Here is a 25,743-nt window from a genome sequence, read left to right as displayed (position 1 = left end):
TGTGTGTGTGTGTGTGTGTGTGTGTGTGTGCTGTAGTGTGTGGGTGCAGCACTGTCGGCTCCCTGCCCGAGGTGTGTGACTACTCAGGTCGGTGTCTGTGTAAGCCCGAGTTCCAGGGGCCTCGCTGTGAGGAGTGCCGATCAGGGTTCCACTCCTACCCCAACTGCCAGGGTAACCCCCCCGCTCTCATACGCACACTTAACCACTCTTTTACTACGTCTACTGGACTGTTTGTTTTATGCAGAACATAACGTATGCACTTCTGGCACATTAATAGGAATACAATGTTTGTTCATTGCCCTTTTCCTCAATTTCCCAGAGTGCACCTGTGACCCACGCACATCTCTGGACTCTAGCTGCAGCATTGCAGGTCACTGCCACTGCCGGCCCAACTACAGCGGTCAGAACTGTGACCACTGTGCTCCAGGCTTCTACGGCTACCCCAGCTGCACACGTGAGCACCACACTGCTGTTCCCTGAACTCCGCATGAGAACTGATCTCCAGACGACTGTTATCAAGGATTAAGATTAGTGGAGTGTATTTGGTTTTCGTCTGTAAACAGGACACTAGAGGCACTGAGGTTATAACTCGTTTGTCCTCATGCAGTTCAAGTGGAAAGCTCTTTAGTTTAGTTTAGTTTAATCTTCTACCTTTTGATGTTCACATTAGGCTTATAGCAAAGTAAGGCAAGGCAAGTTTATTTATATAGCACATTTCATACACAGGGGTAATTCAATGTGCTTTACATAAACAAAAGCAAAGAGTAATAGTATATAAAAGCATAAAAGAGCAACAGTTTAAAAAAAATTAAAATGTAAAGTACATAAAATAGAATAATTAAAAGACAGTAAGTATAATAAATTAGAGAGCATAACAACTTCCAATTACTGGAACACAGCCAACAACTTAACCTTATGCTTCGTCACACTTACAGTTAGGCTATTGCATTAAATTTAGCTACAGACCAGTTAACCCAAACAAAGACTGAAAAATCATTGACCATCAGGCAGTCTCTTGACAGATTATTATTACTGTGACAAAACCTCTGTCTGTCTTTGATTATCTATTTGTAATCCTTGGCCACCAGACAGTTTCTCGACAGGTTTATTAGTACTGTGACAAAACCTCTGTCCGCCTTTGACCATCTCTCGGCACATGATCAGCATTCCCTGTGATGAAACTCACACAGATTCTCACATTTTGGCATAAACAGTAAAAGGAATGATGAGCATCTGATCAGTTAGCAGAAAGCATCTGAGAAAGGTTTGGTCTTTAGTCTAGATTAGAAACTGGCTACAGTTGGGGCAACTTTTAATGTCATCCGAAAAGTTGGCTCCAGAGCTGATGTGTATGGGTTTCCCATGTATGGGTTTCACTTGATGATTTTTTTTTGTGTCTCTTCCCTTCCATCTCTCGCTCTCCCTCCATCCGTCTATCCTTTTTCCTCTCTCTCTTCTCTATCCCTCTCTCAGCATGCCAGTGCTCTCGAGAGGGCTCTCGCTTCGACAGCTGTGATCAGGTGACAGGTCAGTGTGCCTGCTTGCCCAACGTGGTGGGGCTGCGCTGTGACTCCTGCAGCCAAGGCTCCTACGGCTTCCCCCGGTGCCAAGGTAAACACCTCCTCCCCTTCGCGCTGACACATCACAAATACACCAATGTGTTCACACACTTTACCATATTTATATTAGCCGTCACACTATCATTTGTTTTCATGCATGGAGTAGGCCACAGTTAATGCTGTGTATTCTGTGTTATTCTACCGAAGGTTTAAGACCCATTACAAGTGCACAGGGCATGAATTACTAGTGCATCAGCTATCCAGTTACAGAAGAATTCTCAGTGATGAACGTTTTTGCTTTCATTGTAGCTGGCATCTGCAACCCTGCTGGCTCTGTGCAGTACGTGGCCCAACCTGCTGATGTAAGAGAAACAAATGTCTGCCTTTACTTCTTTCGCCAAGCAGCAACATCTTTCTGTGGCCATGATTTATGTCATATGCTCTTAGTCTGTCTCCTGATAAATTTGGTCCTGTGAAGACTTCCTGTTGTCATCTTTCACCTAGAGCCTATTTTGAAAACTGTCTTTCATTTATGCAATCCCACTCAATTTCATGTGTATGAAATGCGTTTTTCTTGCCTTGCCTTGCCTTGCCTGGCCTTGCTGTGATTGGCTGCTGCTTGCTGTCACTCACAAACTGTAGGGCTCCTGTGAGTGTCGTCCTAATGTGGAGGGCCCGGCCTGTGACCGCTGCAAGCCTCTGTACTGGAACCTGTCCCCGGACACACCCTATGGATGCTCCAGTGAGAATCACACTCCTCTTCTCGTGTAACACCTTCATCCAAAATTAGCAAAATTAGACATGGTTGGATCACCCTCACCTGTGTGTAATACCTCTCTGTGCTTGTGTTGTGTGGTCCAGATTGTGAGTGCAACACAGCAGGGACAGTGAGTGGCGTTGCAGAGTGTGAACAGGTAAGAGCTGAACTGGGCTGGTTTTATGGGTTTAATGTCACTGCGAGGCTCAACCATGCTACTTTAACCTCGCATTAGACACACATAGACACTTTTATCATGCAAGCCTAAACAAGTCTGGATGCATGTAAAGACATAATTGCTTTGTCTAGTTTTGAAGCATCAGCTATCATTACCATTTGAGCTGCCAATTCTCTTCTATTCTTCTCTTAGAACTCAGGCCAGTGCTTCTGTAAGCCCAACGTGTGCAGTGGAACCTGCTCCGTGTGTAAGGAAGGGTACTACAGTCTGCAGAATGACAACTTCTTTGGCTGTCAGGGTAGGTTTTCAGATGTCATGTGTTTATCTGTGGGTTGTGTGGGCAATGCCTTCTTGTTGAATAACAAATCTACTATTTTGTTCCTATTCGTGTGTGTGTGTGTGTGTGTGTGTGTGTGTGTGTGTGTGTGTGTGTGTGTGTGTGTGTGTGTGTGACCCTCTCAGGATGTCAGTGTGATGTGGGCGGTTCAGCTGGCATGTCTTGTGGAGACAGGAATGGGAGATGCCGCTGCAGACCCAATGTGGAGGGACTCAAATGCAACAGGTGAGTTATACCTGATCACCACCAAGATCACCCTGTTCACTGCAATCAGCACACTTATTACAGGCATGAAAAGATACTTCTGATTCTCAGTGACCTGTGATATGGAAATAAACATACCTAGCCTGCAAGTATCAGAAAGCATTAACAAGTAACATGAAATAGTTTTGTAAAAGTAATCATACCTACTCAAAATAGCATGTGAGGACACTTGTGAGGCTTGTAGCTGCCCTAGGCTCAGTGTTGTCCTCATCTCACCTTTCTCCCAAAAGGCCTCGTCCTGACCACTACTTCCCTGACCTGCACCATATGAAGTATGAGATTGAGGACGGCACCATGCTGGATGGCCGTCCAGTAAGGTTTGGCTATAACCCTCTAGAGTTTGAGGGCTTCAGCTGGAGAGGCTATGCCCAGATGTCACCTGTCCAGGTAAGGCTCCACCCATATTGTTAAGAATTACTGGTCATTGGTCTACTCTACTATAGTTTTAATGTGTACACAGTGTAGTCTGTTGAATTATATGTATTTTATTAATATGTGTGTTGTTTGTAATGTGCAATATAAGTGTAAAATTATGTTTTTATAATATAAATATATGTGTTTGCTTAATGTGTCCTCTACATAAATCCCACAGTATTACGTGAATTCCTGTGGCATGCTTGTGAACTTGGTGCTTAAGGGGCCGGTGGTGTTTTTTGTATTGCACTGTGCCATTGTGTTGGCTAGCCTGGCTTAGCTGACAGCTGAACTGTGTTTGGGTCTGAGTGGTGGGTGGACCAACACTGGCCCAGCTGCAGGGCTACAGCCTGTTGTTCTGGGGGGCAGGATGCTGTGAGGGGCTGTATGCGTATGTTATAGAGGTGTATGCTGGTGGTGGTATTAAGGATTGGCTTTGCTTTGTTCTGTTTGTTCTTGTCTTCTATGTCCTCCCTCTCTGTACCTCTCTCTTTCTCTCTCTCTATCTCTCTGTCCCTCTTTTACTCTTTTTCTCTCATACTTTACATCACTCTCTTTTTTCTCTCTCTCTCTTGCCCTGTCTTTCTGTTTTCATCTCAATCTGTCTATGTATCAACTGGTCTGTTTAACCCTCTATCCTATCTATCTATCTATCTATCTATCTATCTATCTATCTATCTATCCATCTCTCTATCTATCTCTCTCTCTCTCCTCTCTCTGCCCTGCTCTGGTGGCTGCACTCTCTAGTCCAGGGTGATGGTATCAGTGGCCGTGAGCCCTCCGGAGGTGTTTCAGGTGGTGTTGCGCTATGTGAACCGCGGCCCGGTGGACGTGCAGGGCAGGGTGCTCGTGCTGGAGTATGGTAGGAACCTCGTGTGTGGGAATGGCAACCCTGCTTCTCCCCCTCTTACTGTCCCTGCTATCCCACTCCACCCCCCTTTACTCCCCTCTTGCACCCCTCGCCCCCCGCCTTCCCATCTCCAACTGTAGTCTTAATTGGTGACTTTGATTGGAAGATGGTGGCAGGAAATGGTTGGTCTCTTGAGCTGGGATTGGCTGTTGGCTGTGGCCTTCAAGTAAACCCTTCTACGTCCTCCTCCTGTAGAAACTCCCTCCCTAGACAGGTCTTTAACCCAGACCTTGTTATCTGCTGTCGACCCCCCTTCTATCTCCCTCTTCTCCTCCTCCTCCTCCTCTTCCTCTCCCAGAGCACAGTCAAACTGACGGTGCATATAAACGAGGCTGACGGCTACCTCACGCTCTTCATCCTCAGATATGTAAACACTGACTCTGCTGTGTCCAAGGGTAAAATCAAAGCATATCAGGCGAGCAGAAGAGGTATGTCTGACAGGAGGCTTTACCAGTCCCACCTCTGCTCAGGATGCAATTAGTTGGATCAAATCAGTCCAGTAAAATTTGTTCATTAGCTCAGAAATGTGAGAAATTATGACTATGGCCTCAATCATCCACCAAAAACTGGTAGATGGGCTGTTGGATTGTTTTGTTTGACACTATATGGTTAATATAGAAGGGATGTTTGTACCATACTTTGTAGAGATGTACCTTATTAGACAGAGGGTAAAACAATTTGTGACATTTATGAACAGGAATCTCCACATGCTAGAATTGAATCCAATCTAATCTCTCTCTCTCTTCTATCCTTCTCCCCATTCCACTCCCACAGGCCTGGAGCAGTCCAAAGAGATCGTGTTTGCCCCCAGCTCTGAGCCTGCCTTCGTCAGCATCCCTCAGAACAGGTTTGTGGAGCCGTTTGTCCTGAACAACGGAACCTGGACCATCATCATCGAGGCCGAGGGCATTCTGCTGGTGAGTTAACCGCACGTGTGGGAGCCAGGAACGCCTGTGGAGGAGCTAATCCGAACGCTCCTCTACTGGACCACAGTAAACACAGCAGTGTGTGGAGCCATCTGAAATACACCAGGGCTCTCCTCTCTCTCTTCTCTCTCTTAAGTGTGAAAGCAGCGGTTGTTTGTTTTTGTTGAGTGCTTAAGTGCACCTTCATCTGCTTTCTCAAGTGGGTGTTTTCTCTGACTGCCTTTTTCTCTTGGTCTGCTTCCCTCTCCAGGACTATCTGGTGCTGCTGCCCAGTGCGTACTATGAGGCCCCCATCCTCCAGTTCAAAGTCACTGAGCCCTGCACGTACAGTCCCACCCAGGATGCCAGTCAGAAGTAATGACACTTTAAATTCTCAAACACAGTCAATCCTCACCTTCATAATCTTGTCAGCTTTATTAGATCCTATGCATGTCCTGAGGTTCAAATTCAGCAAACTGTGGTGAACGTTCGTGGCGAATATGTTTTCTGTGAGCAGTTAAATTTGTAAGATCTGGTGTAAACATTCCATTGTAACGGTAACACTTTGTCCAGCTCAAGTCCAGGTCCACTGTATGTTCGCGGACAACTACCCCCTCAGGCTCTTTGCGAGTGTTCGCAAAACGTTCGCTGAGAACTCAAGGCAAACAGAAAACTGTTGGCAAACGTTCACAAATGTTTGCCTGTGTTTGTGAATTTGAACGCACCTCTGGTGTGTTATGGTTTATGACTAATGGGGTAATTTGACTTCTATCTGGCTTGGCCTTGTAGCTGTCTGCAGTACCAGCACCTGACACTGGAGGAGTACCTGTTCATCTCAGGTAACGATGCAAGCTGCAGGGCAGATAATCACCTGCCCCGACCCTGCCAGAGTGAGAAGATCACCCCAAGACACCCCACCATGGCCATCTGCAGCGGCAATGATGTAAGTGCCTCTGTTCACTGACCTGGTCTGTAGATAAACTATATGTTGTTGTGTGCCTTTATGTGTGGGCTAGTGTGGTTGTACAGGTGTGTGTTATTAAAGTGTAATTCCAGCGAAAATTAACCCAAGGGTGATTTTCTGCATTAAAACACAAATAGCAAACTCATTATTTTGTTCAACAGAATTTTCCAACTCTGGTGTTTGTTCCCCTCTTGTAGATTAATGTGCAGTTGATTGAAAAGATGCACGCTCCTGGAGACTATGCCATAGTGGTGGAATATGCCAGTGAGGAAGAGACGGCTCAGGTCTTAACTGTCTCGGTCAACACACCCGGGGAACGCACACGCCAAGAACGCATCACTCTGGCCCACTGCAGATACAGGTCAGGGTCAACATGGGTCTTTGCAAGTGTGTGTGTGTGTGTCTGTGTGTTTGTTTGAAATTGTGTGTCTGTTGTCCGAGAGAAAACATTTTTTTTCAAGATAGTCATTGTGTGTTATTGTGAATATTCTTTTGTTCTTTTTCTGCCCCTAGTTTCCTTTGCCGGGCAGTAGTAGTGGACACCCAGGATCGCGTGGCTGCCTTCTCACTGTCCACTGAGATCGATCTCCAGTTCATTGCCGACAGAGCCAGTTTCTTTCTGGTGAGAACTCAAGAACTCAATAAAAACTGTCACAGTGGTACAGTATTGTTGATTGGCTAATCGATTGGTAAATTTCATTTTTTTTTCTCTTAGTACAAAGTCTTCCTCATCCCCAAGAAAGAGTTCACCATGGAATACTTGGTGCCCAAGGTCCACTGCATGAGCACACATGGGCAGTTCTTACCTGACAGGTGATTAGAGGATCGTAGTTTTACATCCCAACATTGGTCTCTCATGTATAACATTCATGTGTAGTCAGTGTATTGAATACTATGTAGTCCATGTCTTAAAAGAGTTGGTTTGACCAAAAAATTCCAAAGGCACACTGCTTTTTATATAAGTAGTTAAAAAGCCTTTAATTTCAGTGGGCTCACTTAAATTAAATTAAAGGCTTTTTAACTATAAAAAGCAGTGTGCCTTTGGAATTTTTTGGTCAAACCAACTCTTTTAAGACAAGAAGTATTTCCTTGAAACCAAAGAGCACCTGCTTTCGAGAGACATATCAGTGACGAAGCACTTCCGACAACCAACCTTTTTTGGTATTTGAAGATATTACTATGTAGTCCATATTTAGGTTCTACCTCTCATTTATCTCATTTTATTTGTTTTATTAAGTCACTATCATTCAAAATGCTAATGTCACATGGAATACCTACCTGTAAAATGCTAATGTCACATGGAATACCTACCTGTAAAATGTGTAACATTTTTCTTCTACTCTTCTGCTGTTCTTCTGTTGTACAGTGGGTCCTGTATCCCATCACGGTTCCAGACCCCGCCTAAGTCTCTGTTCTTGAAGGATGGCCAGGCATCTTCTGTCCAGGAACCTATCCTGGCCTCTCCCCCCGACCCAGGGACAGCTGGTAATGCCCCTAACTGGCCTGCTAGCAACCGGCCCGCCACCGCCGCTGAGAACGCCGACCTCACCCACCTGGACTCCACTCAGGTGAGCTGCCGATCGACCCAGCCATGGCAGCATGGCAGCTACTGAGTCACGAAGGTTTACATGGGCGGTGGTAGCGTAGTGACTAAGGAGCTGTGCTAGCATGTAAATCCTAAAAATTTGTGGGTTCAATTCCCGGCTTCCACCGCAGTGCCCTTGAGCAAGGCACTCAACCCTGAGTTGCTCTGGAGAGAATGGTCTGTGTAATATAACTGTCACTTTGGATAAAAGCATCTGCTAAATGAATAAATGTAAATTTACATGGCAAAGTCCATCTGAGTGAGCTCCCCCAGTCTTGTCTTGTTTAGCGTTTTAACCTCCTGTTTCCCTCTTCAGAATGCTGTGGTGTACTCCACCCGCGTGCATGATCTGGGTCGCTACGTGTTTATCCTGCATTACCATCAGCCCGAACACCCGACCTTCGCAGCACAGGTGTATGTCAACGGTGGTCGCATCTGGCAAGGTGAGCTCCCTGCTGTCATACAGCCTCTTGGTTAGATTGTGGTTGCTATGATACAGGTTGAGTTCCTCACTCACACATATTCTGTTTCCATGCCGTTCAGGTCATGCCAATGCCTCCTTCTGTCCCCACGGATACGGTTGCCGTAGTGTTTTGATTGCGGAGAACCAGATCATCCTGGATGTGACAGACCATGACGTGATCGTGACAGTGCGTGTGCCAGAGGGCAAAACACTTTGGCTGGTGAGTGACTTGGGCATGGAGCACATACTTTGATATGTATACTGTATGATAAACAAGACCTGCATCAACAGGAGTCTCAACTAGCCAGTTTCCCCTTTGAATGATGTTACAGTAAGAACCAGAATACTATAGCCTATATAACTATATTTATTCAAACATATCTATAAAAGAATGAATGTTTATTAGCATGTTGTTAACATACTGTATATAACTGGAGAGTGGTGATGCAGTGGTTTGTATACATGACGGAAATTCTGTGTCGTTTTTTTTTGTCATAGGACTATGTGTTGGTGGTTCCAGAGAACAGCTACATTTCCAGCTTCATGGACGAGGAGCCTCTGGACAAATCCTATGACTTCATCAGCAACTGCGGACAAAACAGCTTCTACATTGAGTATGACTTATAGTATAGTAGTACCAATAAAGACAATCTATCAAAATGCAGTAAGCTTGAATCTTGGATAAAGAAGCTGTTGATCACTAGATTTTCTTGGTATGTTTACATTTCCCTGCATAGAAGTTTTATGGAGCATATCAAGTATTTGTTTCCTAATTCCCTATCTGTGATGCAGTGGTCGCGTTATTTTTTCCATCATTGACAGAATGACAGAAAAATCTGAAAGCCATCCATAATTTTGAAAGATTATGAAATGGCTTGTTAAATAAATAAAACCTCAAATATGTACAATGTTGACCAACCTGCTGCAACGTGTAAAATAAAATGAAAGCAAAGATTTTTCTTTTCACAGCAAACATTACCACAACTAAACACAAAAGACAGAAAACAATTAGACCATGACAGATGTATTACAACTATGTCCGTCAGTATGACAGACAACGAAACGCAGTATGACAGTATGACCGTGTAACGCAACTTCTGCTGTGATGCATGCAATGCTTATACATTATGTTGTTTTGCTTGGTCAACATCATAAATCAGCCGATTAACAGCCAGTAAAAAGAATATTGACAGAAATGTAGCACTTGAATGGTGAAACACAAACCTGCAAAGCTGCACCATTTCATAATGGCTTTAGTTTCATACTTTAAGATATGATTTTTATTTTGAATCAATTTCTTGAATGACTTTTCGAACTCTTAACTTGTAGTAAAACACACAGCATGCCTCTCTCTGCTTGTGTTCATGCTTTATCCTGTTCTGCCCTCTTCTCCTCGCCCTCTGCCTCCAGTATGGACAAAGCCTCGCCATTTTGCCGCAGCTCTGCCGTGTCCCTGTCGGCGTTCTTCAACGACGGCGCGCTGCCCTGCGGCTGCCACGAGGTCGGCGCCGAGAGCGACACCTGCGAGGCATTCGGCGGCCAGTGCCGGTGCCGGCCCAACGTCATCGGTCGCGACTGCTCTCAGTGTGCCACCGGCTACTGGGGCTTCCCCAACTGCAGACGTAAGTCACCACAGCAGTGGTGTGTGTGTGTGTGTGTGTGTGTGTGTGTGTGTGTGTGTGTGTGTGTGTGTGTGTGTGTGTGTGTGTGTGTGAGGGAGGGCCAGGGAGGAAGGGAGCCAGTGGAGCGGGAATCAATGGAGAGGGAGGGAAAAAAAACAACAGTGAGATAAAGGAAGGCAAGAACAGGAAGTTAGTTTAGAAGATTTCTGGTGTTGGTTTAGTAGTTGGGTTGTCTCAACTGTGGGCAAGAGCTGTATTTGTTTCTCTCTCTGTGTGTGAGTGTGTGTGTTTGTGTGCGCGTCTGTGTCCATGTGTGTTTGTCAGTTTTCTTTGTGTGATACTTACCGGTATGCGTGTTTGTGTCTGTGTGTCATCAGCGTGTAACTGTGGAACTCGTCTGTGTGAGCCGGTGACCGGTGAGTGCATCTGCCCCCCGCGGACGCTGCGGCCTGAGTGCATCCAGTGCGAGCCTGAGACCTTCGGCTGCCACCCGCTGGTGGGATGTGAGCAGTGCAACTGCTCCCGCCCCGGTGTCACCTCCCAGGACATCAGATGTGACACCCAGAGCGGCCAGTGCAGGTACACATTTAAATGCTTTTAGGCAAGCAAGGAAAACATCCACCAAAATACTTTGGGAAGAGTCATTGACAAGGTGGCAGGTCTACGTGGCTCACATACTGTTACAGGTCCCTCCATTTATAACACTCAACACTTAAGGATAAACAAAACATCTCCGTCTCCATATTTGCATGCTCCCTCCCTCCCCACACACACACACACACACACACACACACACACACACACACACACTGCCACGGGGCTCAGTGCCACACTGAGGGATTGGGCTCAGTGTGTTTGACATCTCTGTGTTAACACAGGGTAGTGGGAAGTATCATCTAATATCGTCAGAGCTTATTTATTTTCCCTTGCGTCACGGGAACAGTCTAGCCTGTCTGTCTTCATGCAACTCACAGTAGCTAATAAGGAGTCTGTTCAAATATTTTGCCAGTCTTTTGTGTGCACCCACTAAACACACATACAGAACCGCAGGAACACACACACACACACACACACACACACACACACACACACACACACACACACACACACTCATCCACCCTCTTCCTTGGCTTCCCATAAAATGTGCCTGGGAAAACACAGAGTGCTCACGTCCTCTGTCATTTAGCCCGGAATGTCAGACCCTATTTTTACTTCCCTGAATAATAAAGGACTTCAAATCACCAAACTAGGAGAAGGAGAGGAAAGGCCACTAGTCCTCATCAGGGCAAACAGTGCGATGGGAGAGCTGCCCTATCACCCCAGTGCTGAGAGAGGCTTTGAGTCATACTTGGACAGAGTGGACTTAAGATAGAGAGATCAGTGGAGGGATGAACCCTAGAGTCCTCTTCTCTATCTCTCTCTCATCTCTTCTCTCCCTCTATTCCTAATCGTCCCAATGCAGAGAAATTCCCCAGAACAGTGGCACATTCCCCAGGCGCATTACCACTCCACAGCGAGGAATCTACTGTATCTGTCCAGACAAGACAAGTTGTAAAGCAAAGGTTGCTTCAGGTTGAACATTGCTTGGGGGTCGGTAGGCCTGACATACTGCTGATTTGCTGCTGATTAAGTGCAGAAATGCTTGATGGCCTACACATACTGTTGAACATGCACACATGTGTAAATGCACACAAACACACACACACACACCCACAAACAAGTCTTTTATTTCCCAAGACCTTCCTGTCTATATCTGGCATTAAAACGATTTAAAACGAGTTATTTTTGTCTGTAAATGTTTTCTACAAATCTATTTTTGATCAATGTTTTTTTGTCCCCTCCCTTTGTGACTCCTCAGATGCAGGAATAACATCATTGGACGCCAGTGCGACCGCTGTGCCCCTGGTTTCTATGGCTACCCCAACTGTAGACCATGTGACTGCAATGAGGCCGGCACAGAGAGTGACATTTGCGATTCCAACACAGGACGCTGCCTCTGCAAGGTGGGTCTCAGTGTCTCTCAGTCAAACCTGTCAACATGCGTCCATCAGGAAAAGTAAACACATCCTTCTAGCAATTATTAGGCCTGACAAGAGATGAGCTATTCTACCTGTGGTTAAATCAGTGCTGTGGCAGGGCACCGTTGAAAAGGGAATTTCAGGGCTATGCATACGTTAGTCGATTGACAGATGAATCATAAGTGGACCTGTTACGTCTTTTAAGTCTGAGGAAGAGCCGCACAGCTCTAAACGTCACAAAATAAAAAATAAAAAATATGAATGGGAGCCATCTGATGTGCGGATCTCTTATCCTCTTGTGACCTGTTCCCTCTCCCATCCGTAGGAAAATGTGGAGTCCTCTCGCTGTGACCAGTGCAGGCTGGGCACCTTCCACCTGGACCCCACCAACCCCAAGGGCTGCACCAAGTGCTTCTGCTTCGGAGCCACGGACCGCTGCCGCAGCGCCGAGAAGCGCAGGAAAGAGGTGACACAAACCAAACATCAGAGTCAGCCTGCTGGATATTGTGTTGGCACGCAAAGAGTTAGAGCACATGTGCCAAAATCACAGAAATGAGTGGAAATTCAGTTTTCCATTATTTGTTTAGTTAATGTACAGTAATGTTGTAAGGGATAGCGGCCACCGAGGTGTCCTGACATACAGAATTAATGAATGAGGTGGAGGCAAAGAACTCCATGACACTCTAGTTAATGTACAGTAAAGTAATGTAATTAACGTGCAGAAACATCATGTAGTCAACGAGCAGTAACATTTATTTGCAGTAACATCATGTAGTTAACTTCCAGTAACATCATGTAATCAGCATGCAGTAATGTCATGTGATCAACGTGCAGTAACACCATGTAGTTAACGTGCAGTAACATCATGTAATCAACGTGCGGTAATGTCATGTGATGCTCATGTGATGGGTCCATCTCTGGCAGATCATGGACATGATGGGCTGGGTGCTGCTGCGAGGCGATCGTCAGGAGATTCCCGTCTCCGTCTACCCGGGACAGGACCTGGTGGAGGCCGACCTTAGCGACGTCCCCGACGTCTACCAGGACCTGCACTGGCACGCTCCTCGCACCTACCTGGGCGACAAGGTGAGCTGAGGGCGAGCTGAGGAGTGAGTGAGAGAGATTCAGGTGGGATGAGAGAGGTGAGCACTGCTGTGTCCTGGAGCAGAGCTCCAGCAGCAGGATGGAATTTGGAAGGTTTTGACCAAAGATTCTTGAGTTTTTCTAGAATCTTTGGTTATGAGGCAGGGGAACTCTTGATCCCTCTCGCATATTGGTTTGGATCACAGGTTTGCCCCCTGACTACGAATCTCATCACTGGCTCAGTTATTCATTTGCACACGAGTCTTGAGACTCCAGCTGGCATGATGTCAAGTTTTACTCCTGTAGGGTTCAGAAATTCCTTGCAACCGTGAGCGAGTAGAGTGAGGTGATTAATTGGTCAAAGTGGCAGATTGCAATGCACCAGGCTGCAGGACCAGGTGTGTTACACAAATGAAGCTACCTGGGTTCTGGGGAAGTTTGACACAGTGCCATTCCGCTGCATGTCGTTACAGGACATGACTGGATACATGTAGGGCTATTTGAGAGTTCTAGTGTGTTTGTTGAATTTGTGGTTGATGAATGGGAAGACGGTAGCCTGGCGGGCCATCCTATATCATTGAAATGTGTAAACAACCGATTCAAACAACTGCTCTTCGTTTGCCATAGCCACCTTCCTTGTTGTTCACCGTCGCAGGACTGTCGTTATCCTGTTAAGCCCGCCTAAAGACTCTAACAAAATAGAGCGCTGTGATTGAATAACATCCACGGTGTTAGCCAATAGAAATTCCTATGGTTTGCTACTAGACGTACAGGCTGAGCAAATTAATTTGCCGCCGCTAGGGTGCGTCTAGATTTCTAGGCTAGGAAGACGGCTTACTCAAACCGATTCCTTATCCAGGAGCCTATCTGAATAAAACTTGTATACTGTATGTACTCATGCTCTTGTCTACCCTTGTCTGAGTTCCCTTATCTACTGTACTGGGTGACCTGTTTTAGGTGCTCTAAATGAAAGCTCTTAGGTCTAGTCGGCAGTAGGATGTAGCGTGAGGGGCTGAGGGCTAAGAGGACGCTCCATCAGATAGCAACGTCTAGGGGTAATAAAGGAGAGTGCGTGCGGAAGCAGACACGTGGCGATCGGATCAGGAGATAACGCATGCTTGTTTGGTCTGAGACATTCTTAAGACTTAACTTCAATTCATGTGGTGAGCTCATGGATTATGCTTTTGTTATGCTGTAATCAAAAGACTGTGCTTTTTGTTCTGTCTTCATTTCTTTTCTCTTCTTCTTTCATGCTCCCTTTTTTTGTGTTCCCCTCTGCCAAACTCTTCCACTCCACTCAGCAACCTTCAGTGTTTGTCCAAGCCATGCCTATTTTCACTCCCCTTGTCATCTCTTCCCAGGTGTCGTCTTATGGAGGCTACCTGCGTTACCGCCTTTACGCTCAGACCATGACCATGAGAGGGGACTCTCTGTCCCTGCCCTCCGAAGCCTCTCGCCCCGATGTTATACTTAAGGTACTTCAACTCCACAGCATCCTCCTCCACCTCCTCCTCCTCTCCTTCCTCCCCCCTGACTCTCCAAGCAGAACACTGATGCATTCTTATCTCAGGAACACTGTACCCAAAGACGTCTGTCTTCACATGCTCGTTTCCTAAATGAATGTTGGGTCTTGGGTTTCATTAGACTTGACTTTCAAAAGAGAAAATCTTGCTCAAAGGCCTGTTTAACTGGGGACTAATCCTCCTTTATGGGAACCCGAGTCCGTACTGTATGGTATGTTTACCTTATGTCATGTCATGTATGGTCATCATACTCAACAGTGACTTCATCAGTCCGTCTGTGAAGTTGTTTTTGACCTTATATGGTCTGTCTGCCATAAACGTCACAGTGAAAGGTCTCCATGGTTCTGTCCTAGGATATGGTTTTATTAGAATGCACTGTCACCGAGGGAAGGATAAACTGTATCTTGTTAATTGTTTGTGTGTGTGTGTGCGTGTGCGTGTGCGTGTGTCTTTGTCCAGGGGAACCAAATGACTCTGGTGTTCATGGAGAGAGAGTACCCCACTGCTGAGGAACCGCATGAGGGCATAGTCCACCTGGTGGAGGTAACAGCACACTGCCATTACACCTTTCTTCATCACAGCCAGACTGAATCTTCTCAGTGGGATTAAGCCTCTTAATCTTCAGAGATGTAAAAGTCCAGCTGCAGAAAGTAAACGTCCTACCACATATTTGCTCCAACAATTCACTAAACCAGCTGATTGTCACACAGCTCCTCACCCAGGTATCACCTAGTTAATGAAATCACCTGTGTTATGTGCACAGGTAGAACCAATACATGGTAGGACTTTTACTTTCTGAAGCTGGACATTTACAGCTCTGTAAAAAAACATTTTAAGTGAAATACTCCGCTACTTAAGTGTCTTCAACTTTGCTCTGAAGGGCCATGTTTTTTTCTGCATTTAATTAGCAGAAGCGTAAGATTTAGAGCTGAGTTTAAATTTGATTCAGGCAATGTTGTTCTTGTGGATGGTTTTAGAGCTGGAAATGTGCTGTAGCCTCTCCCTACTGTTTTTTACTATTGTTGTTTACTAGTGATGAACACTCCATGTCCATCTCTGTCTGTCCATTAGGGGAGCTTCCGTCACGCCCAGACGGGTAACGTGGTGTCCCGCGAGGAGCTGATGATGGTGCTGGTGGGCCTGGAGTCTCTACAGATCCGCGCTCTGCACTCGCAGTCAGCCGAGGCTGTGTCAATCCGTGCCGCCGTGTTGGAGGGTGCTGAGAGCATGCCCACCGGTCGCCATGCCAACAACGTGGAGATATGCATGTGCCCTGCCAACTACCAGGGCGACTCGTGCCAGGTACTTCAGAGGCACTTATCTTTTATGGCTTCTGCCTGCAGTTACTTGACAGTAGTAGACCCCAACTTTTCAGGTCTTTTTATATATCTATTTATAAACAATAAATGAAAATGAGGTAAACAATCTCAGAGAGACTCCGTGGCAGTTAGGATAACATCACAGTAGTGGTGTGAAAGTGTTTAATTTCTCTCACCCCACCCCTCTCTCTGTGCCTCTGCAGAAGTGTGCTCCAGGTTTCTATAGAGACACCAAGGGCCTGTTCCTGGGCAAGTGTGTTCCGTGCAGCTGCAATGGCCACTCAGACCAGTGTCTGGATGGGTCTGGAGTTTGTGTGGTGAGTCCAATGTCGTGAATGACCTCTTGAGGTCATTATTGTGACAAGAGTTAGCGGTTCTTTTATGAAATGGGTGGGAGTTTAGTGTGTGTGGGGTGGGTATGTTTTTTTTAATTGAAGTAGTTCTGTGAATAATTCTGATTTAAATACCACATCCTGCTCAAAAGGTGTAGGATGTGTTGCATCTGTTATTTTGACAACCGCCGTGAAGTGCTAATTAAGTAGATTATGAGGACACACGGGTGTGATGGTGAGCTGTGTGTTATCTGACCATTCACTACCACCCTCTGAGACTGCTGAAGATGTTAATTACTGAGCTAATGGCTGTGATCTCCCTCTCTCTGATCTGTCAGAACTGCCAGCACAACACCGCAGGAGACCACTGTGAGAAGTGCCCCGGTGGTTTCCTTGGTAACAACACCGTGGAAGGCCAGGCCGTGTCTTGCACCAGCTGCCCCTGTCCTCTGCAAGTGGCCTCCAACAAGTCAGTGCAGCTCTCGTGTTCTCCGCTCCGTTTCTCTCATTATATAGTTGTTGCTGTCATTACGTTTTGGGTATTATGTTTTACGAATTTTACAAATTATTGTTTTTAATATTCTATATACTCCCTTTCCCCAGCTTTGCCATTGGATGTGTGGCGAAGACGCATCACATGCAGTGCCTGTGCATGCCGGGGTATGCTGGACCCAAGTGTGAAAGGTCAGTGTGTTTCTCTGTAGCTCACGCTAATCTGGCAAGCTGCTCCTCCTTTAAGGCATCTGGTTGCACCCAGCAGGTGTGCACCTCAGCCAAGACCTCTACTGCTACCTCTGAGCTCAGGAATGTGCTATTCTAATGGGGCTCAAATCATTTACATTCTTATTGCTTCAGCAGCCCCCGTTGCATCCCACCATTTTAGCATTCAACTCACACAATATCCCCATCCCCTGTAGATGTGCTCCTGGCTTCTATGGTAACCCCATGGTGCTTGGCAGCACATGTCAGCCCTGCAAGTGCCACGACAACACCGACGCCAACATGCTGTTCAGTAACTGCGACACTCTGACGGGCGAGTGCCAGGGCTGCATGCATAACACGGCCGGCCCGCACTGTGAGATTTGTGCCCCGGGTTTCTATGGAGATGCCATCAACGCCAAGAACTGCACCAGTAAGGCCCGTTTAGACTAAATGACTGCAAACCTTAAAAGAACATAAAAGGCATTTAATGTCAAGTACAAAACTTTTAAGTATATTTGCTGTGTGTTTTCTAATAGTTGGTGTTTCTGTTGTTTTAATGATTTAAAAACTCCCCTACCCAGAATGCAACTGCTCCCCCTGTGGCACCGCATCATGTGACCCCCGCACAGGCCGGTGCCAATGCAAGCCTGGCGTGACCGGAGCCCGGTGTGACCGCTGTGAGGTGAGAGCACGCCATCCTTTAGCTCTGTTCATGATGTGCATCATGCAGCAAGCTCTCATGCCGCTGCTCCGGTGTGGTCTGTGAAAGCCCCCTAACAAGTCTCTTATAGACCCTTTCAACAATAAAAACAAAAACAATGCTTGAACATTCTATTTGGGCCCCAATCTACTTCCTCTGCATTAAGATAACATATGGAATGTTAAAAAGGAAGTCTTGTGGGGCCAACTATGATGCTGATAATGGAACTCTCTTGAAAGGGTCCATATCGATTCCTGGCTACTACCGTTGTGCCCTAGAGTAAGGCACTGGCCCTTGTAATAATTGACATACAGTAAGCAAGTCGCTTTGGATAAAAGCATCAGCCAATTACTGTAAATAAGTAATTGATTAAATTCAATGAAGCTCCCTAGCAAAGTCTCATAAATCTGGCATGTTGATGTTGTTCAGGACGGCACATATGGCTTTGACGCCTGCTCAGGCTGCCAGCGGTGTGACTGCGACGCCTCGGCCGCCCTCGTCCAGCCATGTGACCCCAAGAGTGGCTCCTGTGCCTGTCAACCCGGCGTCAATGGGCCCTACTGTCGCCAGTGCGCTCCTGGATACTGGGATTACAGCCCCAACGGCTGCAAGAGTGAGTCCAATCTCAGTGTCCTTGAGATTAGCAAAGCTAACATGGCTTGAACATAATGCCAAGCTCCAATGGGAATAAGATGTACACTTTACGCTACAGATTGTATGACCTGAATTTACTGAGAAGATCTTGTCATAAATTAATATCGGTTTGTTTGTGTGTGTGTGTTTGTGTGTGTGTGTGTGTCTGTGCATGCGTCTGTGTCTTGATCCCCGTTAGAGTGTGACTGCAAGGCGGGCCGATGTGACCCCCGCACAGGAGAGTGCAGGTGTGCGGATGGCCTCACAGGGAAACAGTGTGACACCTGCATCAACAAGCACAGCGTGCTGGTGCAGCGCGGGGATGTCTCGTACTGTGAACGTGAGTACCGCCAGAGAGAGACACACACACTGAGTGGTGGTGAGTACCGCCAGAGAGAGACACACACACTGAGTGGTGGTGAGTACCGGCAGAGAGAGACACACACACTGAGTGGTGGTGAGTACCGGCAGAGAGAGACACACACACACTGAGTGTAGCAGTGAGAGCAACACCAGGGCTGCACCAGGTCCGCAACTGAAGCGCTACGCTCCTGATGCATACAAATAGTTTTAGAAGGCTGGTCTATGACTGGTGCACGCCGCTATCAGACACTGCGGGAATGGAACGCTTCAGTTACGTGCCCACTGTAGCCTGGTGTATGGTGATGTTAACGTCTGTGCTGTTGTTGTTATGTGCCCCGTGTAGCTATGGTGATGTTAACGTGTGTGTTGTTGCTGTTCTGTGCCCACTGTAGCCTCCTTGTAAGAGACTATGGTGATGTTAACGTATGCGTTGTTGTTGTTTCGTGCCCCGTGTAGCCATGGTGATGTTAACGTGTGTTGTTGTTGTTTTTTTCTGTGCCAGCGTGTGACAGCTGTGTGATAGTTCTGCTGAAGGACCTCGACGTGATGTCAAACAACTTCAACTCTGTGGCCAATCAGCTCACTAGCCTCAACGCCAGCTCCATTGCCTGGGCACAGCTACAGAATCTCAACGCATCCATGGAGGCTATCGCTGTGAGTACACACACACACACACATACACACACATACACATACACAAACAAACACAAAGCACACACACACACACACACACACACACACACGCGCGCGCACACAGACATGGTCTCTTCCCCTCACTCATAGATTATACTCCTGTACAAATGCACACACCATACCAGCAATGACATTACATTCCCTCAGCACAGAATGCCAAATATTTAGCTCTGCTAACTCAAAGACTCATTTTCCCAGAATGCCATAGAGAACTACAATAGCAGCCTGGATGAGAGCAGGAACCAAGCCAACACGATCGAAGGAGAGCTGCAGAATATAAACTCAGATATAGAAGACCTGGAAAAAAAGGTGTGCAGTGTGTTCAACATTAATTCAACATGCATAATAGGAGTTAATTAATTGCAGCTCTAGTATATAAACAGTTTGTTTGTTTGTTTGTTTGTTTTGCAATTTATCAGCTCTTGTGCACTTATGTATGGATTGATCACAATATAAATAGCCTGATGTGAACTCTGATGTCCTATGCTGTAGGCTGCTGTTACGGGTCGTAAGGGAGATGATGTGCAGAGGAACTCCAACTCCACCCACAGGCGGGCGGAGGAGCTGCTCGGCTTCATCAAAGGCATAATGGGAGATGTGGATGGTATGACACGATCACAAATGATGCTCACACATCCACTCTACAACATGCATTCTGCAGATTCACCTAACGATGATCACACATGCTCACACATCCACTCTACAACATGCATTCTGCAGATTCAGTGCTTTTATATTACAATATTCCTGTCTTTCAAAAGCTGTGTTCAAATAACAACTAGTGGGAGTGAATTAGATGGCAAATAGTTCAAGACATACAGTTTCAGTTCGAGTTTTAGCATAAGGATCATCTAAGCATGGACCTAACAAGTAAAATGATTGGTTAACAAACCAATCCAACCCAGTGCTGTCTCTATCCCTTCCCCTGCCCCCTCAGACATCATCAAGCTGGTGAACCGCACAGCCATGAACGAGACCATGGAGGAGCCAGAGGATGTGCTGTCCTCCAAGCTGGCCGAGGTGGAGACCATGCTGAGGGACATGCGCTTCCGCAGCCTGGACCAACAGCGTAGTCTGGCCAAGAACGAGGAGGAGGAGGCTGACAAACGTGAGTGAGGAGGACGTCACACATGGGGGCTCGTCCGGGTGGTTGAACAGTGGATTGGTTACAGACTGACTGAAAGTGTCTTGGAAAGTGCTCATTTGTACTTGCTTTGATGAGCTGCTTTGCATGTCATAGCTATTAATTTTCTCTCTCTCTCCCTCTCTCTCTCTCTCTCAGTGCTAGAGCGTGTGAACACGGAAATGGTGAACCGCACAGCTGCTAATGAGGATAAGGTCCAGGACATCAAGGACCACCTGAAGAAGTTCCACGACCAGCTCATGGACCTGAGAGAAGCAGTCAACGAGGCCGTCAAAAACACAGGCATTGCCACCGAGGTCAACAATATGAACCAGAAGTCCCTAGAGGAGAGTCAGGTACTGCACACACACACACACACACACACACACACACACACACACAATGACACACAAAATAGCACACACTCACACACAAACATGAATTGTTTTGCACTAACCTGAGTGAGAATTAGATACAGTATATACAGTATACAGTACTGGCGCAAGATACAGTACTGGCGCAAGTGTTGTGTGTTTGGCTGCGTATTGAAGTTTCCTGTATGATTCTGCCTCTTCAGAAAAAGCTGTCGGAGCTGAAGGAGAAGGAGAAGGAGGTGAAGGAACTGCAGGAGATGGCGGAGGATGACGTGGCCCAGGTCAACGACCTGCTCGCCATGCTACAGGACTCCAAAGAGGTGAGTCCCCCGCAACCACTCTCAGTGTCAACACAGACAGGATCTCTCTCTCTCTCTCTCACTCTCTTGCTTTCTCGCTCTCTCGCTCTTTCGCTCTTTCTCTCTCTATACTGTATACACTACCGTTCAAAAGCTTTGGGTCACTTCTAAATTTTCATTCCACTCCATTATAGACAGAATACCGGCTGAGATCAGTTGCATTGTCTATCTATCTATCTCTCTATCTATCTCTCTCTCTCTCTCTCACACACACACACACACACACACACACACACACACACACACACACACACACACACACACACACACACACACACACACATATGAAGAACCCAGGCATAGTGTTGTACCTGCAATCATCAATAGCATGTTAATCAGCCTGACCAGTGGTGTTCAGAGAGATATAATAGCATTGCTACAGTATGTGTAGATAAGCATCAGGTCATATTATTAAGTCCTCTATGGCCAGTAGGAATAAACCTGTGTAACGGTTCTCTGTGCCTTGCCTCAGGAGTACGAGAGACTGGCCGCCCAGCTGGACGGAGCGAGTAAGCCTCTGGCTCAGAAGGTGCAGAAGTTTGCCCCATCAGCCTCCAAAATACACCTGGTGGAGGCAGCAGAGAAGCATGCTGAGATGCTGGATGCGCTGGCCCGGAATCTGACTAGGTGTGTGTGTGTGTGTGTGTGTGTGTGTGTGTGTGTGTGTTTGTGTGTGTGTTTGTGTGTGTTTGTGTTTGTGTGTTTGTGTGTTTGTGTGTGTGTGTGTGTGTGTGTGTGTGTGTGTGTGTGTGTGTGTGTGTGTGTGTGTGTGTGTGTTTTGTCTCATCTTGTAAAAAGGCTCATTATCTACTATCTTGAGAGCAAGAGTCTTACATTTACAAGTATAAACTGGTATTGTTTTGATTCTAATGCTGTAATTATTCTAATCGCTGCATTCTGCTCTCTACAGTGTGATTAAAGGGACCAATCAGGATGGCTTCATCCAACGTGCCTTAAACGCATCCCGCGCCTACACAAACATTATCGACAGCATCAATGAAGCAGATGCTGCCGCCAAACAAGCAAACAAAGCAGCTATGGATGCCCTGGAGGTAAGGATCACACACACACATAAAGACACGCAACATACACACACATATAGACACGCACGCAACATACACACATACAGACACACACATGCAACATACACACACATACAGACACACACACACACACACACACAACATATACACACAGACACACACATGCAACATACACACACACACACACACACACACACACACAGACACACACACATGCATCATACACACACACACAGACACACACACACACATACACAGGCACAAACACACACAGACACGAACACACACATACTGTACACAGGCACACACACATACTGTACTATTAGGGAATCCTGGTCTAGCGGGTCGCTACACGTCTTGGGAAATCACTATGTTGCTCAGACCTTAAACCCCCTAAACTGGATGTGTGCAGAGGACGTGTCAGTCAGGATGTTTGAGCTTGGTGGGGATGAGAAGCCAAAGGGGCGGCCGGCTTACCTTTCCGTCGGGCCACCTCGCTCTTGCCTCTCCAAGGCGTCCAGCTCGCGCTTGATGTCCACCGTGCGGGAAACCCCACGGTGATGCAGGACGGAAACGAACAAACAAACAAACAAACGAAAACGGGCCCCAAACGAAACCAAACCACCACTGACCAAACAGAATATCAATCCAAGTGCACAGTTCATATATTGCACGGCGAAGCAGCTGGGAGTTTCACAGCATCGGCCCAGCAGCTGAGTTCCCCAGTTCTCCGAGCCTCTCTCGATTGACTGCCATTCCGCACGTCTTATAGTCAATCACACAATAAGACTGGAAGTAGCTGGCGCCCCTTGTGGATGGAAGATGTTTGTGTGTGTGACAGTGGGCTGTCTGCTCTTGTGTAGGTCTGAGCAACCCCCAATACATAACAGTACGCACACACACAGACACACACACACGCACACACATACACACACGCACACACACAGATATGAAATCTAGATAGATAGATAGACTTTATTGTCATTCAACAGTGCACACTGAACAAAATTGAGTATATATTAAAAAAGTGCTTGTACTGTAGATGAATATAAATAGATAGTGCAAATAGATAAATATGTTCCAATATAAAAGACAAATAGCTAAAATGATGAGGGAATAAGGAGAGGTTATTGGGAGTTTGTCTGACTGCATTGGGAAAGAAGCTATAGTATTGCAGAATCTGCTGGTAAAACCTCTTCCCTGAGGCCAGCAGGGAGAACAGTCCATGGTGAGGGTGTGTGGGGTCGTGGACAATACACTGAGCCTTGGTCAGGCAGCACGCGTGCACAATGTCCTGTATGGATGGAGTGCAGCCCCAGTGGTCTGTCTCTGCTGTCCTCACCACTCTCTCCATCGCCTTCCAGTCTGCTGCCCTGGCAGACCCACACTAGACACGAGATGCAGCTGATCAACACACTCTCTATGGTGCCTCTATAGACAGAGATGCAGCTGATCAACACACTCTCTATGGCGGGGTGGGCAACTAATTTCCCCAAGGGGCCACATGACAAACTGGGACTGTTGAGGAGGGCCGGACCCAAAATACCGAACTCAAGTCTGAACTCAATTCTGTCCAATTCTATTCTGTTCTTGTATAACATTAAGTAAATCATATGGCTTTGTTTACTACTCGTAAGAACAGATGAAAATGTCAGGGAGACCAAGGAAAAACAGCAATAGGCTATTTAATCTATGTCCAGTATTTAATCCTCATTCTCTCATTCCTCATTTTCAAAGGCTGATATAAAAAAGTACTACAATATCTATATAATTAGGCTAGGCCATGAAAATGTGAAGGAGTCAGTACAACCATAGGCCTGTGCCACCATTTCATCAATACTCAGCAATATTTAATCATTAAATCATTACCATCATTAAATTAACTCTATGCAGAATTAGACTATGAAAATGTGAAGCAGACAATAGTAGGCTGTCATTAGTTAATCAACATGCACAAAGAAAACTATTTTAAAAATGTAGGCTATGTTTTTGCTTTAACTTTATGCACAAAACTGTGATTGGTCAACTCGCCCTGTGTGTTGAGCCGGCTGCTTCAAGCAATCTGTGGGTAGTAGCATCATATTAGTTTGCTAACATAAGCTTTGCAAATAAACTCAGACATATTTTGGTTACAGTGACGGGGTTATCCGAATGTAAACTGTCTATCTGCCAGTAACGTTTTGAAATTAACGCCGTATCTCCAACAAACAGCAGGAGTTTGTTCTGACAACCTTTGGCGGTGGTGAGCGAATTTGACATAAGAGACACAAAACTTTGAAAGGTTTACGCCCGACTTAAAGGCAACTGCATTGTGTTGACGAGAAGCATAAATTCTATTCACCAGCACATCAATGAGGGTGTTTACATCGTATGCATCCACGCACAAATGTATGGGCATTACAAATAGCAGTAAACTTTCAAAAATAAAAGCAACGAAATTGATTTTGCGTGCATTATCTCTATGCTAGGCTCTTGACTATTGTTCTTTCACGGACCTTACGCGGGCCGGTCAGGGAAAGCCCACGGGCCGGATGTGGCCCGCGGGCCGTATGTTGCCCATGTATGCTCTATGGTGCCTCTATAGACAGAGATGCAGCTGATCAACACACTGTCTATGGTGCCTCTATAGACAGAGATGCAGCTGATCAACACACTGTCTATGGTGCCTCTATCCAGTTGTTAAGTTCGACGTCACGGGTCCAACAGTTTTTTTCGTCAAAAGACGTTTACAAGCGCAGACAGTTGAAGCAACTTGTAAACTTGGTCACCATCACCACCATTTTAGTGAGGGTCAAACAAAATCGCTAAACTTAAACAGAGTAATTATTGTAGCTGTGCAGCCAGATGGTATAATCAAGGGTAACATTCAGGCTTCCGCGAAAAATACGATTTTATTAGGTTGAGGCAACAAGTGAGTAGTAAGATGACAATGGAAAATAGTTTTTTTTACTGTCTATGGAGAAAAACAACCGGGTCTGAAAGCCGTTGGGCCCCACTGCCTCACCTTCTCCCTGTCCTCTCTGTCTCGAATGAGGCCCACCACTGTTGTATGTGGCCTGCATACTTTATGATGGGATTTGTCCTTGATTTGGCACGGCAGTCATGTGTCATGAGGGTGAACAGTAGTGGGCTCAGGACGCAGCCCTGGGCGGAGCCTGGTAGGGTGGGTGGGGGGGAGCCAAGAGTACCCAGTTTGTTGATCAGATGCTGTGGAATGATTGTATTAAATGCCGAGCTGAAGTTTACAAACAGTGTCCATTCGTACATACGTGTTTTTCCAGATACTCCAGCCTCAGACGGAGTGCAGAGGAGATGGCTGTGATGCGGTAGGCAAACTGGGACGGGTCAAATGAGGGGGGTAGTATGGAGCTGATATGGTCCTTCACCAGCCTCTCAAAACACTTCATCACTATGGGCGTCAGTGCCACAGGGCGGTAATCATAAGCATATGGAGAGTGGTACGCCCCTCTGTGTCCCCCACTGGCTCTGCAGTGACAGTGCAGCAGCCTTTGGGTGGTGC

The 25,743-nt window shown here is 46.4% G+C and overlaps 1 protein-coding gene across 5 annotated transcripts in view; it reads left to right on the top strand.

Moving 5' to 3' along the window:
- Positions 1-25,743, top strand: part of lama5 (laminin, alpha 5) — a 79,710-nt gene that overhangs the window by 40,164 nt on the left and 13,803 nt on the right. For 3 of the 5 annotated variants that reach the window (XM_048242263.1, XM_048242259.1, XM_048242264.1), the window contains 44 exons: positions 37-171; positions 320-454; positions 1,474-1,611; positions 1,869-1,921; positions 2,202-2,301; positions 2,421-2,473; positions 2,687-2,792; positions 2,957-3,056; positions 3,326-3,482; positions 4,718-4,847; positions 5,194-5,336; positions 5,596-5,699; positions 6,114-6,267; positions 6,486-6,649; positions 6,802-6,910; positions 7,004-7,101; positions 7,655-7,856; positions 8,190-8,316; positions 8,417-8,556; positions 8,835-8,950; positions 9,747-9,958; positions 10,336-10,537; positions 11,817-11,961; positions 12,302-12,442; positions 12,901-13,062; positions 14,421-14,534; positions 15,042-15,125; positions 15,654-15,884; positions 16,105-16,218; positions 16,572-16,702; positions 16,837-16,917; positions 17,151-17,365; positions 17,517-17,617; positions 18,065-18,248; positions 18,468-18,608; positions 19,134-19,285; positions 19,523-19,633; positions 19,817-19,928; positions 20,262-20,432; positions 20,607-20,803; positions 21,025-21,141; positions 21,653-21,807; positions 22,091-22,232; positions 25,505-25,549. In XM_048242263.1, the coding sequence (XP_048098220.1) occupies positions 37-171; positions 320-454; positions 1,474-1,611; positions 1,869-1,921; positions 2,202-2,301; positions 2,421-2,473; positions 2,687-2,792; positions 2,957-3,056; positions 3,326-3,482; positions 4,718-4,847; positions 5,194-5,336; positions 5,596-5,699; positions 6,114-6,267; positions 6,486-6,649; positions 6,802-6,910; positions 7,004-7,101; positions 7,655-7,856; positions 8,190-8,316; positions 8,417-8,556; positions 8,835-8,950; positions 9,747-9,958; positions 10,336-10,537; positions 11,817-11,961; positions 12,302-12,442; positions 12,901-13,062; positions 14,421-14,534; positions 15,042-15,125; positions 15,654-15,884; positions 16,105-16,218; positions 16,572-16,702; positions 16,837-16,917; positions 17,151-17,365; positions 17,517-17,617; positions 18,065-18,248; positions 18,468-18,608; positions 19,134-19,285; positions 19,523-19,633; positions 19,817-19,928; positions 20,262-20,432; positions 20,607-20,803; positions 21,025-21,141; positions 21,653-21,807; positions 22,091-22,232; positions 25,505-25,549 (5,924 nt within the window). Of the gene's footprint in view, positions 1-36; positions 172-319; positions 455-1,473; positions 1,612-1,868; positions 1,922-2,201; positions 2,302-2,420; positions 2,474-2,686; positions 2,793-2,956; positions 3,057-3,325; positions 3,483-4,256; positions 4,372-4,717; positions 4,848-5,193; positions 5,337-5,595; positions 5,700-6,113; positions 6,268-6,485; positions 6,650-6,801; positions 6,911-7,003; positions 7,102-7,654; positions 7,857-8,189; positions 8,317-8,416; positions 8,557-8,834; positions 8,951-9,746; positions 9,959-10,335; positions 10,538-11,816; positions 11,962-12,301; positions 12,443-12,900; positions 13,063-14,420; positions 14,535-15,041; positions 15,126-15,653; positions 15,885-16,104; positions 16,219-16,571; positions 16,703-16,836; positions 16,918-17,150; positions 17,366-17,516; positions 17,618-18,064; positions 18,249-18,467; positions 18,609-19,133; positions 19,286-19,522; positions 19,634-19,816; positions 19,929-20,261; positions 20,433-20,606; positions 20,804-21,024; positions 21,142-21,652; positions 21,808-22,090; positions 22,233-25,504; positions 25,550-25,743 lie in introns of all 5 variants that reach the window. The other 2 variants (XM_048242260.1, XM_048242262.1) reach the window with 2 other exon arrangements.

Source organism: Alosa alosa, chromosome 4, assembly GCF_017589495.1.
Source record: "Alosa alosa isolate M-15738 ecotype Scorff River chromosome 4, AALO_Geno_1.1, whole genome shotgun sequence".
NCBI lineage: Eukaryota > Metazoa > Chordata > Actinopteri > Clupeiformes > Clupeidae > Alosa > Alosa alosa.
Note: the sequence above shows the minus strand (reverse complement) of the source record. Positions and strands in the feature narration are given on the sequence as shown.